This window comes from Canis lupus, chromosome 29 (assembly GCF_011100685.1).
Source record: "Canis lupus familiaris isolate Mischka breed German Shepherd chromosome 29, alternate assembly UU_Cfam_GSD_1.0, whole genome shotgun sequence".
NCBI lineage: Eukaryota > Metazoa > Chordata > Mammalia > Carnivora > Canidae > Canis > Canis lupus.
The window spans coordinates 32,052,476-32,069,278 of NC_049250.1; the positions used below are offsets into that span (position 1 = coordinate 32,052,476).

General features: G+C 36.3%; 1 protein-coding gene across 20 annotated transcripts in view; it reads left to right on the forward strand.

Moving 5' to 3' along the window:
* RALYL (RALY RNA binding protein like) overlaps positions 1-16,803 on the forward strand; it is a 714,416-nt gene that overhangs the window by 663,396 nt on the left and 34,217 nt on the right. For 18 of the 20 annotated variants that reach the window (XM_038579635.1, XM_038579633.1, XM_038579638.1 and 15 more), the window contains one exon: positions 12,231-12,403. The exons of 1 other annotated variant lie outside the window; for it this stretch is intronic. In XM_038579635.1, the coding sequence (XP_038435563.1) occupies positions 12,231-12,403 (173 nt within the window). Of the gene's footprint in view, positions 1-540; positions 6,378-12,230; positions 12,404-16,803 lie in introns of those variants that run through there. One more of the 20 variants, XM_038579642.1, reaches the window with a different exon arrangement.

A 16,803-nucleotide genomic window follows, 5' to 3' on the forward strand; every position in this document is an offset into this window, starting at 1 on the left:
TTATGCCTTCCAGTTTCCTGCAATGAATAATACCTTTCACATATCTTCTTGGAAGATCATCCATAAATGTAACGCCAAAATTCAAAGCTTGCATTTTCTTTTCATGAAAGGCTGTCACCTTATTTTTGTGTGTGTTTAAACTTTCCCAGTCATGAGAGAGTTATTTTTAAAATGATAGGCTTAGTCCTTTGATACTTATGTCTTTCTTACTTTAACATGTTAGGAAGAAAATGGGATTATTTAATTTGTAATTTCATTCACTTAGTAATTGTCGAACAGCATTCATAGTTATGGAAATAAGAAGATTACTTTCTATATTTTCTTTATGAAAAGAAATCAGGGTTGGAAGGAAAGAGTCTAGACTAGATTATGGGAATTGGAGAGAAATATAATAAAATTCTTTAAAAATACTCAATATCTCCTTACTAAATTTAAGGGAGCACTCATTTTCATGCTTATTTGATTGCAAATTATTTTGTAGCTGACTAATATTTACTCTTCATTATTATTCTTTTCTACATCTCTCATTCCCAATCTTAGTTATTTGATAATGAAAGTTTCCAGCATAAAGTACTGGCAGGAGATGGAAGATCACGAACCAAAGATGGGGAAGCCACACAACATGGAGATTGTCCAGTATTCAAGTTTCATACTATCATTTTTTTTCCTTTTTGTTTTTAGTGAATTTCTAAGCTGTGAGGAATAATTGTAATGAAGCATAACTACTTGATTTTGAATTCTCTATACTTTCAATTGCTTCTAATAGATATATTTGTATGGTGTCCTGTCTCTTTCTTTGAGATTGTAAACTTCCTGAGCATAAGGTCATGCCTTCTCTTCCTTCTCTAACTCCCCAACACCATGTACTATGTATCAGGCACAAACCTGGCAAGTCATTTAACTTCTCTAGGTCTCGACCCCTCAAATGTAAACTAGAGGAATGGATTATGACCTCAAATATACTATCCCAAGCTTTAAGTTACAGTTAGCCTAAATCCATGATGCATGTGTTATTTTTTTCTATTGAATAATTCAATGAACACAACTTCGGGACATCGTAGCTATGTAGATCATACCAATGTAGCCTACGGTTGTGCCTCCTCATTCCTAGATGCTTATTTTAAAAGAGCCACATATAAATGGCCACATATGAGTAGCACAATTTATACAGTGATGTTAAATAATCAAAAAGAGTAAAAGAGGCAAGAAGGAAAACTAGAAACTGGGTATCCTACAAGAAGCACAATTAATCCACAGGAACTACATTTTTTTTAAATAAAATTTCAGGCATAAGGGCTCTGATGTGAAAAATCAAGTGGACGTTATTTAATTCAATTTTATTCTGTGTGGTATGCCTGATACATGGCCCGCCATTCTTGCTTGGACAATTCCAATGATAATAGCCAAAGTTTGATCTAAGCATTGGAGAGGTCACAAACTGGGTCTCATAAGATAAATTCACCCCAACATGTTTGGTAAAAATACAGAATTTTTAAAGATAATGTTTAAGAATTGTAATATTACAAATAAATATTAAAATACATAGCTTCTTTTGAAACGTTGGAATCTTTCAATTCTGCTGTCACACTATGCATGCCATACTCTTTTCAGTTTGCTAATATTTTTATTTAGCCAACTCATACATTGTTATTTATTTGGTTGGTCCCTGTTCACATTTGTGTCTCTGACTTCTGTGGTGGGTTCTCCTCATACTGCACCAAACCAAAAGGTCTTTTGTTTTCACTTCGTTTGTTCATACTTTTTATGTCCCCTGAAATCAATGTAATGTCTCATCCATGTGAATGTAACAGACAATTAAATATTTTAAAGGAGTTATAATATTCTCACTCCCAACCTCTGAATGGAAAGTCAACATAATTGGACCATAGATGTTTGATTTAGCTGCATTCAAATTTTTGTCATAGCATCTCTGAAGCCTTCTTTTCTCTTGATAAATATCAATAATTTTTTCAGCTGCTTCTCGTATAATTTGGTTTTGCATCTCGAACCATTGTCATCTCTCTTCTCTGGTCATTCTGTAGTTTGTCAACCATGTATTGAGGTACTCAGAATAGAAAAATGTTGCTCCATATCTGATCTGAGTGCTGTCACCTATAATGTAAATGTTTCTGTTCTGAATACCTTAGTGCTAACATTTGCACTCTGGATTAAGTTGATGATGTTTCTGGTTACAGACATTGGATTAAATACATGAATTGAGTTCTTTTCTCCTGAAACTGCATTCAAATGATAAATTTTAAAAATGAAAAACCCTAGACATAAAGAGAATGGGAACAAATGGGAACAAAACTTTAGAAGCAAAAAAAAAAAAAACTTTAGAAGCTGGACAGCAGATGGAGAAATACACTTAACTTAGCATATCCTAGAAATCTGAGTCTAGTTTTAACCACAGAAATCCCAAAAGGCTCAAAACTAAAGACATCTTCCTCTGGAAAAGGAAGTATAAATGGCTGCAAGTCTGTTGAGGAATCAAATTCCTGTATTACCATTCCCAACTGTCCCTGACCCACTAGAAAGCTGAAGAAGGTTACTATAGAAAAGTTAAAATGGTAGATCTCAGAAATGGTAAACAACAAATTTGAGTGCAGTTGAAGATAAGGAGAGAAGTGAAATTTTAGACAATTACTGTAGAAATTCTAAGCATTCTCTCTTCCCCTCTGATGCCAGAGTACTGTCAAGACCCTAGAAGTTTTAATTGGGAATATGAACATCATAAAAGGAAAGATTTAAAGATATTGGTAGAGGTGCCACCCAAGGAAATAAATGGTCAACCATGTCACCTTGCAAAAACAATATCCCTATGCTTGCAAAGCTGTCCATTGATATTTGATATTATTCATATTACTTGGTAATATGAATGGACGAGCATCACCCAGTAATAGAAAACATTTAACATAAAAAGGAGATATCAGAAAAGAAAAAGAAAAAGATTGGAGAAAACAGATTGTGCAGAAGAATAAAACTTCAAAAAGAAAAAAACCACACTGATTAATACACTCAGAAGGAAAGAAGATATTGCATTCATGAGATAAGACCATGAAACTAAAACTTGAGTATTCAGAAGACAGATAAAAGACCTTTTAGAAATTAACATATGATAGCACAAATAAATAACTCAATACAGGATTGGAAGACAAAATTGAAGAAACTCTCCCAGAAAGTGTAGGAGAAAATAGATATAAAAAATACGAGGGGAAGGGATGAAACTCACTGGATGAATATCTGAATAGCAGGGTTCAAAAAGAAAGAAAGGAGATCATCAAAAACATATTTTATAAAAAAAACTGAAGAACATAGTTAATCAGATTGAGAGAATCCACTGAGTGCCTGGAACAACGCATGAAAATAGATGCACATCGAAGCATCTCATTGTGATATTTCGGAACAGGAGGCAAAGAGAAGGTCCCTACCAACTTTAGAGAGACAGGAAAAGAGAGAAAACAGTTTTCATAGAAAGAAACAGGGATCAATACCAATGGGCTTCTTAGCAGCCACACTGAAAGCTGGAAGGCAATGAAAACATGCCCTAAAAGTTCTGAGGAAAGATTATTTACAAGGTGCAATTCTGTACCTAATACCCAAACTATTAAATGTGAGGGTGCATTAAAGACATTTTCAGATATCTAAATATCAAAATATATTCCTCCAGTTCATTCTTTCTCTGAAAAGCTTGGAGGAAGTACTTCACCAAAGCAAGGAGGTAAACCAAGAAGGGAAAACATGGCTTTCCCAAAGCAGGGAAATCCCAGAGCAAAGGGAATCCTCAGGGTGCTGGTAAAGGCGATTCTAGCATATGAGCTGTGCAGCAGGCCCAGAAAGAGAGAAGTCCAAATCAGAACTACTCAAAATCTCTGGGAGAGACTTTTTCAAGATGAAATTGTCTGAATGGCTAATGAATGGGCAAGTGACCTAGTCAAAATGAGATTTACAGGTCAGGTTAAAGTTTGCACAACTACATAGAAATACATAGAGAACTAAATTTTGAAAAACAAAACAAAAAATCTAAGGCAGTTTTTAACACCAAAGAAACTAATATTATTCAGAAGAGAAAAAATATTTTTATATACTAAGAGCTGCTCAGAGCATTTTAAGAAATTCTTAAAATTATTTTTTTTTAATTGACCTGATCTACAGTCTAACTCCTTAGAGTGATGGGGACGTAAACAGGGAATGGTGGACAGAGAACTGAATCCTCAGCATTTTAAGTATGATGATATCAACAGACAGAGCATAAAATTGATCAAGAAATAGCAATATACACATGTTATTTAGAAACATGAGGGCATATATTTAAAAGAATGATCTCAGGGGAAAGCCTTTAGGGAATTGAAAATGGGGAGCAGATAGGAACAAAGGCTGCTATTTTTCATAACAAGTCTTGTGGAAATATTTGAGTACAAAAATTAAATGTTTTTAAGAAGCTAAATGGAAAGGGATGAAAAGAAAGTTGTGTTTAGCAACTGGATCAAAACTTTTCCCTCTGCTTAATGGAGAACTTCCTATGGCTACCCTCAGATAGTTATAAAAGAACAATTGCACTGAACACTTATTTAAAATGGCAAGGAAGGGCCACCTGGGTGGGTTAGCGGTTAAGCGCATCTGCCTTCAGCTCAGGGCGTGATCCTGGAGTCCCGGGATCGAGTCCTGCATCGGGCTCCTACGGGGAGCCTGCTTCTTTCTCCCTCTGCCTGTGTCTCTGCCTCTCTCTTTCTATGTCTCTCATGAATAAATAAATAAAATCTTTTAAAAAAATATGGCAAGGAAGACTTTATTCTAGACTACTGCAGTAGGGATCAAGACTAGTGCAATACAGGATGGAAATTGAACTCTACTTAAATAAAAGGATAATTTTTAAATGCTGGAGTAAGCTAATGGAAAAGTATTAGAGGACATTAGTACGGAGGCTGGTTGGTATGATTGGGCCATCTGTGTTTGCTAATTGACTATTATGGAAGATAAGCTTCTACTCTCCCACGAGACTATCTTTCTTGATGATTACATTTCAAGGGAATGGCTTCTAGGTCTTAACAAAGACATGCCTAGGTTATGAAAGATCAACATTTCCAAGGAGTATAGAAAGAATTCACAATTGCAAGTTTTCTAAAGTTAACACTAGAAGAAGAAAAAAAGAGGTCAGGACCCCATAGTCAGGAAGAAGCCCGTCTAAAGTTCAGTCAAGCCGAGGGCACATTAAGGAAGGTCTTGGTAATAACTCCACACCATCTTTCAAAACTGAAATCTTTCTCCTCACTTTCTTATCTAAATATACTCTACTCTCTGTGTCCTGTCTCTGTCATGTCACCACTGCATAGATCCTGTCCATCACGTGCCAGAGTATCTTCTATTCCTTCTGTAGCCAGTGCTGTAAAATCTTACCCCAGCATCTTTTTATTCCATCCTTTCTCTCCATTTTTCCAGTACTACTGCCTATACCCAAACCCTTTTCATCTTTCACTTGCTCTGATGCACCCATCTTATTTTCTAACAACTTTATTGAGGTATATTTTACATAGCATACAGCTTACCCACCCCAGGAGTGCAGTTCAGTGACTTCTAAGTAATTTTACCAAGCAGTACAACCATCACCACATGTCAGTTAGAACATTTTCATCCTCCAAAGCCTCACCTGGTAGTTGTTTTCTCACTAGCAAAACATCTAAGGCCCAGGCTTAAGGATCAAACAGAAGTAGGTTCAACCCTATTAGAGATCTCCTCCCAAAACTTACTAGTTGTGTGATATTTGGGAAGGTTCTTCTGAAATTTATAAAATGGGGGGAAATTAAGATCTATCCCTTAAAATTATTGTGAGGTTTAAATAAACACAGTATCTGTAATTTGTAAAATTATTTATACTGTATTTGTGGTGACCTCAACAACCCAGGTACTCCACGAGAACGACTTTGAGGTCATTTTCCCCAGGAATATACCTATATAACTGACATTTTAACCAGAAAGCAACCCTCCTATGTAACTTTCCTGATGCTAATTTGTGTCATGATTAGTACATACCATCCATTAAAAGTTGCATCTTTTTAAATAGCATTTTTTTTAATCATTGAGTTAAATTCATGTTATATACAGGTGTTGTAATGTAGAATTTAAAAAAAAAATACAGCTTATACTGGTATGTAGAAACAATAGTTTCAGGATACTAGCTTGGCTCTAACGAACAATGTGACTGTTTTGTATCAACATTATTTCCAACCATCTGCTAAGTACAATTTAGCTAGCAATTAGCTAGCAATTAAGCCAGTCTGTCAAAAAACTTAATTGCCAACTCAACCAATTTTCAGAGTTATATTAATGATAATAGCTATGCAGCAAACGGAATTTAATAAAAATGCTTTGAACATAAATCCCAACAATTCTAACTTGTTTTCTCGATCATATATAGCTTTTGAAATAGAAATGCGATGTGCAAAAGAACGTTTGAATATGAAAGTTGAAATTTAATACAAATTCTTTTCTTTCATGGCTTATTGAAGCTTGAGGCACTTTCCCATGAACAGAAGTACCTGCCTAGCACTTGCACTTCTTTTCCTTTGATAGCCATTATTTAGTTGGAGCATGTGCCCCTAACTAAACAGACTTCTTCATTCTTTAATTTAAAATTGTCTGGTTACTGAAGAGAGTCAAAGCTCTGTCAAATTAGGCCTTTCTTCTAGTGATATATTAGGAAACAGCCCAAGCTATGGAGTCAGAAGACATTAAGCAGGAATTCTAACTCTTACACTTATTAACTGTGTGACCATGGGCACCTATTTCTCCATCTGTAAGATGATAAAGAAGGGCCTACCCTGCAGGATGTTTCAAGGTCTCTAGTTAATGAATTTTGCATGGTCAGCACTTTGTAAGCATTCACTAACTTGGAGTCATAATAAACCTTTTTTGTTGTTGTTGAAATCCATAGTTTATGTAATATTAGAGATATCTTTTAGTCATAAGCTGCTAGCTTTGTGGTTCCTAATACATTCTAAAACTCACTTTGCCCGCAAAAGAAACGCTGTGGTCACCCATCACTCTGACTTTAAAGAAGACAACTGACTTCTAAAGATGCCAGTGTTCGAAACCAGCCGTCTTCCAAGAAACCCTTGCAGACTTCACATTTTATTTTTCTCCTGAAGACTTATCCATGTAAAAACAATCTTCTAAGAAACTCTTAGATCCCACATTTTCCTTTGACTTAGTGGTATGGGGCTCTCATTTAAAATGTGGCAAGGATATTTCTTTTAACTTCTGTGACTTCATATTTTTGCTACCATGGTGCCAAATTTGACTCTATGGAAAGAATTTGACACTTAGACATTTATTTTCATTTTTTAGTTCCACAACAATTCGTGAATATATTCAGCAAATATTTCATTTGCCGTGTAAGGCTCTCAATTAGCCATTAGGTCTACAAAGATGAATAAAAATGTTTCTACCTCAAAGAAATTTAGAAGTAGAGACATAAGTGTGCATGCCCACACATACATACCATGTATGAACTCAACATTCACAATAAAAATGAAAAGTGATAAGTAGACAAAGAATTATGCAGGTAAAAGAGAATGTTACAAAGTCAGGAGTAAACTAAAAAATATTACTCATTTCTAGTAGAAGTAAAATTAGTTAACCATTCTTAAAAAATAGAACAAGTTGCTTTCTTTCTATTTTAACAAGATAATTACTGGCCTAGAACTGCTTGTTAAACTGTGAACCAACAGTTTAATAAACAAGATGTGCTTTCTTGTGTGAGTTTATTCCTGGAACCTCTCATTGTTTAGTGATTATAACATTTCTCACTGAGGCAATGACAAAAATCTATGATGACTACACATTACTGAAGCACAGGTTGATTGTATTTCTGTTAAATTGCTATGAATTGACTACCATTGTAATTAAAGAGTTTTTTTCTCAAACCAGATAATGTCTTCCATGCATTTAGCTTTCAAGTTAATGAATGGATGAATGAGGATAAGTCCTAAGGTTTTTTGCATCGAACTCTAATACACTGTTGCCTTTGAAATAGGCTGTCAGAGGAGTTACATGTATATTGTATAACATACACAAAAAAAGCAGAGAATAACTTAAAACACTATGTCTATCTAAACCGAAATGAAGCCAAAATTGTCTTTGTAATGTATGATTCTTAATGATCAGAAATGATGAATGATTTTGACATAAACTGTTTGTCTTCAATAAGAAGAAATCAAATTATTTGATTTGATTAATCAAATAATCAATACAGATTCAACTCAAGAACTATTTTTGAGCCTGTATGATAACATGTTTGTGTGGCCTTTACACTTTAGAAAACACATTCACCTCTTTTTCCTCATTTGAGTACACAGCAACTCTCGGAAAGATTTTATTTTCATGCTCATCTTTTAGAGAAGAAAGCTATAATTAATAGGACTAGTAATAAACAGAATTATGGATCACAAATCCTATATCCTTATATTATCTCTTTTGTGTATAAGGAACTCCGTAAGAGGTACAGAGGAAATCAGACTATTTCTTGATAATTGACCTGTACTTGCATTTTTCACTTTACAGAAGATTAATCTCTATATTATCCTCTTTGTGACAATGACCTTTTGAGACAATAGCTCAAATATTAAGGAAACTTTAGCCCCCTGAAAAAAAGGTAAAACAACAGTAGACTGACTCTAACACAGCATTTGATCTGGGCCTTTGTTGCTCAGGAAAGAAGGGATTTCATTCAGGTAGGAAGATCAGGAGAATCAGCTAGGATTACAAACAACTCCAACAAATTGATATACAAAGCCAAATGAGGGCTACTCATCTTTTAAGTTCTGACCCTACCTGAGCTCTCTGAAAATCTTCCATGCTTCTTTGATCAAAGATTTTCCAGAGGGAGAAAAAAAGAATATTACTTTCAACATTAAAAAGTAAGGGTTCCCAGAGAAAAAATATTTCTGAAATCATTAGAGAAGAAATGTATATGTCAGATCAAATGAATTTCCAAAATGATATTAATCCTAAGCAAAAATACAGTTGTGTATTATAACAAAAAATTAACATAACGACCTAAAATTGAGAAAGTCTGGCTTCAGAAAAAGTTGTAGGACTCAAGACATTTTTCCTGTAAAAATTTTCCTGTACATTTATCCTGTATAGAATAATAATTGTCCAATCCCAAACATCCATTCTTCTCTCATGTCTAAATACTAGAACCAGGTCATGAGAACAATGGTATTTTTTTTTAAGATTTTATTTATTTGGGAGAGAGAAAGCATGAGCAGGGTGAGGGGCAGAAGGAGAAGCAGACTCCCCACTGGGCAGGGAGCCAGACATGGGGCTCAGTTCCAGGATCCCAGGATCATGACCTGAGCAGAAGGCAGATGCGTAACCAACTAAGCCACACAGGCACCCTGAGCAATAGTATTTTGAACAGGTAGCATGGTGACCTAGAATGGCAAAAAGGAGGGGCCAAGTGATAAATACAAAAATCACTCTTAGGAGAAAGACTAAAGGGTCAAAAAGCAGAGTTGCTAAATAACATTGTGCTGCCCACGGAGTCAGTGGTAGTAGAGACTAGAGGGTAGAGCATAGGGTGTGATTAACCTCAGAAGATTCAAAACTTCTTCAGTGCTCAGACTAGTCTGATCATCACAGCTTTTTCTCCGTCGGTCCTGGTTATAGGTGTGTAGGTATGGTTAAAGGTCAAGAACTGTATGGGATCCCTGGGTGGCTCAGTGGTTTAGCGCTTACCTTTGGCCCAGGGCATGATCCTGGAGTCCTGGAATGGAGTCCCACATCAGGCTCCCTACATGGAGCCTGCTTCTCCCTCTGCCTGTGTCTCTGCCTCTCTCTCTGTGTCTCTCATGAATAAGTAAATAAAATCTTTAAAAAAAAAAAACTGTAGAGGGAGCTGATATGTAGAAGGAAGGTGAGATGAATAAAACCTAGCAATTTTCAGTAACAGTTAAGTTCAGCACACGTTTGGTCTGTATCTTTTGCCTGGTTAGCCTGCCTTTTATTTATTTTATTTATTTTTTTTCCGATTTGCCTCCCTTTTAATCCAGATACTTGGATCATCTTCTCCAGATTAGACTTTTTTGGTTAAGTTTGACAATAATCACTTTAGAGTCTTCACAGGACTTCCTATGCTAAAAGCAATGTAGACATCAGAGAAAAGGGAATTTATGCTACTTGCTTTCATGTGGACACTCACATTTACAAAGATAAATAATATAGCTTTAAAATTAGAATATACATCATCACTAACATTAGTTATGTTGTTCAGTGGAGAAAACAGAAACTAACAAGTTGATAGGAAAACATCTTGGAATGCATGGGCTGGATCTATATGTGAAAAGTAAATGTGAAATAAAAGAGCCTAGATTTTGTCATTTTAAGATGCCTGTCATTAATTACTTTTAGCCTTTTTGGAACCACCAGCCCTTCTTCTCCTCTGAAATGGAGCTTCAGCCCCACAAGTTTTTCACTGTTATTCCCTAATCGGACCAGGCCTCTTGCTTCATGCTTACTGTTGTTGTTATCTTGACGTATTCACGCTGAAGAGCGTGCAGTCTCCTTTTTTGTACTGTTGCACATTCACGTAGTCCTTTGGAGTGTGCAAAACATTTCCCAAGTATAAACTCTATTAATCCTCACAGCAAACCCCAGAGGTAGGTATTCTCATGAAAGCTTTTATATAGAGGAAGAAAGGTTGACCTAATGTGTTTAAATGTCTTGACCAAGTGGCCAAAACAGACTCAATCCAAGTGCTCATGATTCCACTGGTAAGTAGCTAAACTGGAACTAGAATCCTGTCCTCTGACAGCAGGGTCAGGGCACAACCCTATCCTTCTGCCTTATTTTCAATACATAAACTTTCTTATTTGGAGAATTAAAATACAAGAACACATGTATTTATATGAGTAACATTTATTAAAATGTTAAACAATTTATAGAAGAGGATACATGCTTATTTATATATCATTTTTTACCAGTTTATTGATTTATACGTTAGTTGTATTTGAAAAGATTTATGCCGAGTCAAAATAAATGTATATCAATGCTTACTTTCTTTGTAACTCACATTATGAAAAAGACTAGGAAAGCCTCAATTTATTTGGCTCTATCAATGACCTTTAATGCCATAAAATATAAATAAATAACTTAAAATGTAGCATCTCTTAAAACTCAAATAATGGGATAATTGGTAAAATAACAATAACCAAAATGAGTGCAAACCACACAGCTTTTGAGATAGCCACGTTATACATAGGAGCAAGTTAGAGAAGGAGGTACATTAAATGATCTCGTTTATTCAATACCCACTGCTTCTTGATATTTTCACAGGAAATGAAAACCAACCACTAGGGGAAATAATTATTATGTTGTCAGCATAATTCCCATCTGGGCGAATTTCTGTAAATGGAATGCGCACACCCTGGTAATTAGAGGGATTCTATTAATGTAGGATGTAGCTTCATTTGTTGAGCACTTATTATTTGCAAATAGCTCTACTACACTCATTGATTTCCTATGCCAAACCCTGGAAGTTAAGAAGTAGTTATCCTAATTGTATGGATGAGAAAACTAAGGCATAAGGAGGGTTAAGGTTAACCATTTTGGCTTTGCATCACAAAGCTGGTAAATGTAACACCAGAATTTTATTCTCAACCATTGTAGTTAACCACGTCTGCCAACAGAATTTAGACTCTAATATGTCAGAGTATTGTTCACATAGACAAGTTGTCTGAAAGACAACACGTGTGCTTTTGTACTTTTTTTTCCCTCAGTGAATTTTTGTCTTTTTCACTTAGATTTCAACTTGTCAGTGAGCTTTCTTCATCTTTCCTCCTTGAGTGAACAAGCTCTATGTTTTATGTGATTTTTGCCCTTTGTTTTTGCTGTATTTTTTTCCTCAGAGAGAATGTCCCTATTAGAAAAGAATATATATAGCCCGGAAGATCCATCTACTTAATATGTAAATCTTTATTTCTTTATATACTAGTACCATCTGGACTTCCTAATTTTTGGTGATTCCATTTAAAAATAAATTCACTTACATGAAAATGCACATAGGTATAGGTACATAAGTTACATGACTGAATAAATTAATTCATCTAGAATATTATATTACCTTATCTTCCTCACACAGAGTTTAGCCTTTCATAGACTGTCTTTTCATAGTTTATCCAAATGGCTCATGAGCAACCCAAGGTAGTAGTCATTTGCTTTCTCCCCCCCAGAAGCTCAGAAGAAGCAATTGGAGGAGAGTATAGAGCTGATCCAAGATGAATGTGTGTCAGAGAATGCAGATCACTCTACAGAGGAGCCTGCTGAAGGAGGGCCAGATGCGGATGGAGAAGAAATGACTGATGGGATAGAGGAGGACTTCGATGAAGATGGGGGTCATGAGCTGGTAGGAACTAAACATTTGGTGTTCACATCCTTTGATAACAGCACCAGCATGTCAGCAGCTCATTCATTCTAAAATAAAGATTAAATATTTGGAGCTTAGTTCTTGATTATATGCATATATGTAAGGCAACATCAGTACAGTGCTTTGCACATAATAAGTGCTCAATACATTTCTGCTAACTTAAAATATGACAGAGTAAATGAATGGCCCATTGAAATATTACATATGAGATTAATTATATTTAAAGTGAAATGAAAGATTGTCTTTCCCAAATGCTCCATCTTGGAAGAAATCTTGCATTTGAGCAGTTATACGTGAACTCTATGTGGTTATAATATCCTGGCAACAAATGACCATCTAGTGGAAGATACATGACTCCCTCTCTTATTAAATAGTGCATTCAGTGATGATAATTATCTTTACTAGCTGTATGGCCAACAGTTGTTTCTATAGTCAGCAGACTAAGATGACCCTTCATATATGGCCAGTTCACCATCCTTGGTGCGTTTGGTAGCCAGTTTTTATGAGCTGGGGATTTAGCCAAGACTAGATTCTTTATATGCTTCATTTTCCTAATGTTGTGATAAACATAGTATTCATTTCTGATGTCCTTTCCTATATACATACACCAGAGACTTGGTAAATATATGCTGATGAAGATGCAATCTTTCATATTTTATCATCCATGAAATTAAATATACTATCTTAAAGGGTTTGACTAATAAAAATGATAAGAGGGAAAATGTGAGTGTGTGTGTGTGTGTGTGTTGCCAACTCTCAAATATCTGTGGACTGATCATATTAAACTTGACTTATTCCAGGTAATATCAGATTCCAATTTGTTATAATACCTATTGTTGCTTGACTAATTTTGTGATGGTGTTTGTTGTTTTGGTATGGTGACCATCCTATCAATAGTTTCCTTTAGGAAACCCTATATTGATTTTTAACATTCCAATTCTGTTTAAATTGTATGGGACCTTCATTTAAACTTTTCACATAGTCGTTAGAGTCTTTAATAACCACCCTTAATTCTCCAAAAGTCGGCATCAGTTAGAAGGACTTGTCCCTTTTAATGATGGTTTTGATTTCAAGAATCTATGAAGCAGGGACTAGAGTGAAGTACTGACAGATCTTTCAGCTTTTCCTCAAGCTGGACTTTAGTTCAATAACTTAATTTCCTCAGCCCATTCTAATCAGATTTCTGTTTCTACCATTCTATTGTGAGTGCTTATGCCAAGGTCTCTGGAGCCATCTGCATTGACATTTCCAATGGTTACCTCTTCGTTCTTATTGTCATTTACTTCCCAGCAGAATTTGGCTAAGAATTGATTAGGAGAATTTCTCAGAATTCTCCTTCCATAACCAATTGCTCATTCTCATTTTCCTATGTTAGAAACTTTCACTCCATAGTCTCATTTTAAATGTTAGAGTAGCCCAGGGCTTTGTCATAAGCTACCTTCTTTTTCTACACACTTTTCCAGGTTGATGTCATTAAATAACAGCATTAAATGTCACCTATAGGCCAAAGATTCCTAAATTTAAATTTGTATTACTAATTTCTTCCTGGAATTCCATCTTGAGCATTTAGATGCCTATCTCTTCATAGATTTCCTCCAATAAACAGTTGAAACTCAACATGACCAAAACATTCTTGGTTTTTTTCCAGTCATCTTATCCCTTCCCAGTCTTACTCATTCCAGTGAACAACTTCATTATCCACACAGTTGTTAAAACCAGGAAGGCTAGGATGACCTTTGATTCTCTCCACCCTCCCCCGTTAATTCTACTTCTAAATCATAACCCAAAGCTACTTACATCTCCACTACAGCCAAACTGATTTTCTTGATTCAGCTCATGCAATCCATTGTTCACACAAGAAAGATAAAAATCTTTATTAACTATACATCAGATAATGTTACTCCCTTGCTTAAAATCCTATAGCACTTTTTATGACACTTCAAGTCCCCAAGTGTATGAATGTAAATTGCGATGAGATTGGGTGAGAGATGCCAGTGGAGAGAGAGAACTTAATGAAGAGAAAGGGAGAAAATTCCTGATGCTGAAGGGAAAGGAATGTAGAGCACAGGTGTATGGGGCTGGCCTTCAACAGGAAGAGGAACACTCTTCCACGGCAACTAACTACCATACGTCTGAGGATTTGGTAGCATTGTTTGAGGGAGTTCAAGCACAAACTCTCTAAGTCAGAGGGGGATAGTCTCTAGAGGGTAAGGAGAGACAGGCAGGACCACAGATTAGAGGAGAATGGAGATTTAAAGAAGCCAGTATGTAAAATTTAGGGGATCACTAATTTAGAAAACATATGAAGATTGACAGCTACTGTTAATAGCCAATTGAGGTTAAAGACAAAGATTTCATACAGTAATATTTTTCAAACATTAGGGTATATCAGGATTTCCTAGAGAACTTGTTAAAATACAGATTGTTGTATTTCATTCCAAGAGTTTCTGATCAGTATGCTGAGTGAGTCTGGGACCTCGCATTTCTAACAAGCTCCCAGTCATGCTGATGTTGCCCTTCTAGGGACCACACTTTGAAAACCATTGTTGTAGACTCATCAATCAGCCCAGAGTGTGGGATTCCCTCCATTGGCTTATCTCAGCCATGATAGAAGCATGGAGAAAGCCAATATATTCAGTTGGATTTTTGTCAGATAAGTGCAAAGAAAAACAATACATAAAGAGCACTACGGACATTAATTAGTCAAGACTGGCTAACTAGATGAATCATGGAATTGAACCTGAGCAGGGAAGACAAAAACACAGGAGGAGGCTGGCCAGGAGAAAACAGAGGAAGAAAGGTAAAGTCTATGCCTTTAAAAGGAGTGGAAATGAAATGCACATGAGAGAAGTGAAAGCTGTGCTTAGAGATGGAGATATTTCAGACATGTGACAGTTAGTGATAAGATCCATAGGAGGCGGTGATGGAAGTGTGATCAGAGCAAAAGTAACTACATATGAAGGATTCAAAGAACTTTGAGGCTCAGCTGCAAGATTGGTCATCTCCATGGGCATGAAATCACCCCACATATCAGATAAAAGTAAAAAAGTAAGTAAAAGAAGGAAAAGAGTGAGACAGTTAGCCAAAAGTCAGCTGCCGTGAAAGAGACAGCACAGCCAGGTTAGTCCCAGATCTGTCACTATCCAATCCAAATGAATCGCCTTAAAACAAATAACTTCTCTGAGTCTCAGCTTTATCTGCAAAATAGTAAGGTTTAGATCAGAAATTTTATTCTATTTTTTTAAGATTTTATTTATTTATTCATGAGAGACACACACACACACACAGAGAGAGAGAGAGGCAGAGACACAGGAAGAGGGAGAAACAGGCTCCCTGCAGGGAGCCTGACGTGGGACTCGATCCTGGGTCTTCAGGATCATACCCTGGGCTGAAGTCGGCGCTAAACCGCTGAGCCACCCGGGTTGCCTAGATCAGAAATTTTAAAGTTCTGTTCTGTTCGATCTTTACTCTGAGTGAATCTGTGTTCCAGGAACACCACATCTGAAGGAACAAGGGTCTCATGTAGCCAAGAGAATAAGTCTAAGCCGTGGTGCTCGGTTTACACCCCAAATACACAGAAAGCAACTGACTAGCACTATTGCTGCCTGGAGGTACTTGGGTTTTCCCCCTCACCCCTTGCGTTAGAACTGGGGGCTTAGAATGCTGGAGAATTAAATCCTGTCTCTAATATCTCACTTTTGTTTCTATGACTTGGAAAATGAAAAATGAGGATGAGCAATCTAAATGGAGATTGAGGAGTCCCTTGTAGTGATTGGCCAAGAGAAAACCCGTCTCTGTCTGGTGTCCACTGTTTTCGCCTTTCCAGACCAATGAATCAAATCATCCGTGGTTTCTGAAAAGGAAAGTAAAAGCATACATCTTCTCTTAGAAAGGCAGATCTGATTACAGATTCAGCAAGGATACGGTAGAATTGGGTTTTTAGCACACGCAGTAGGAGTCAGAAAGAAGAGCCAGTATCCACATGCTTAGGCAGGTGCTCAGAGAAAAATCTGGAATGAACAGGAAACACGAATTCTATCTGAAGCAAGGGAGATCCAGCAAAATGAGCTAACGGGACAGCGGTGGGTGGTGGTTCCCCTTCATGGAGCATGTGAGGAGCTGAAGGCGTGAGCTGTCCATTCGTGGTCTGGTTCTAAATATCCACTTCTAGAAAGCAATTTCCATGAAGCAATCCATTCAGCTGACATTTGGGTGCCTATTGTATGTGAACCAGATGCTACAAAAAATGCAAAGACAACTAAAACTATTGCTTTAGGTATGCAATGAAATGTTTAAGAAAATGATTCCTTTTTTTTTTTTTTTTCGGGTAGCTGAGTGCCCTGCAGAGCACTGATTTCCTCGTGTAAAAAAAAAAAAAA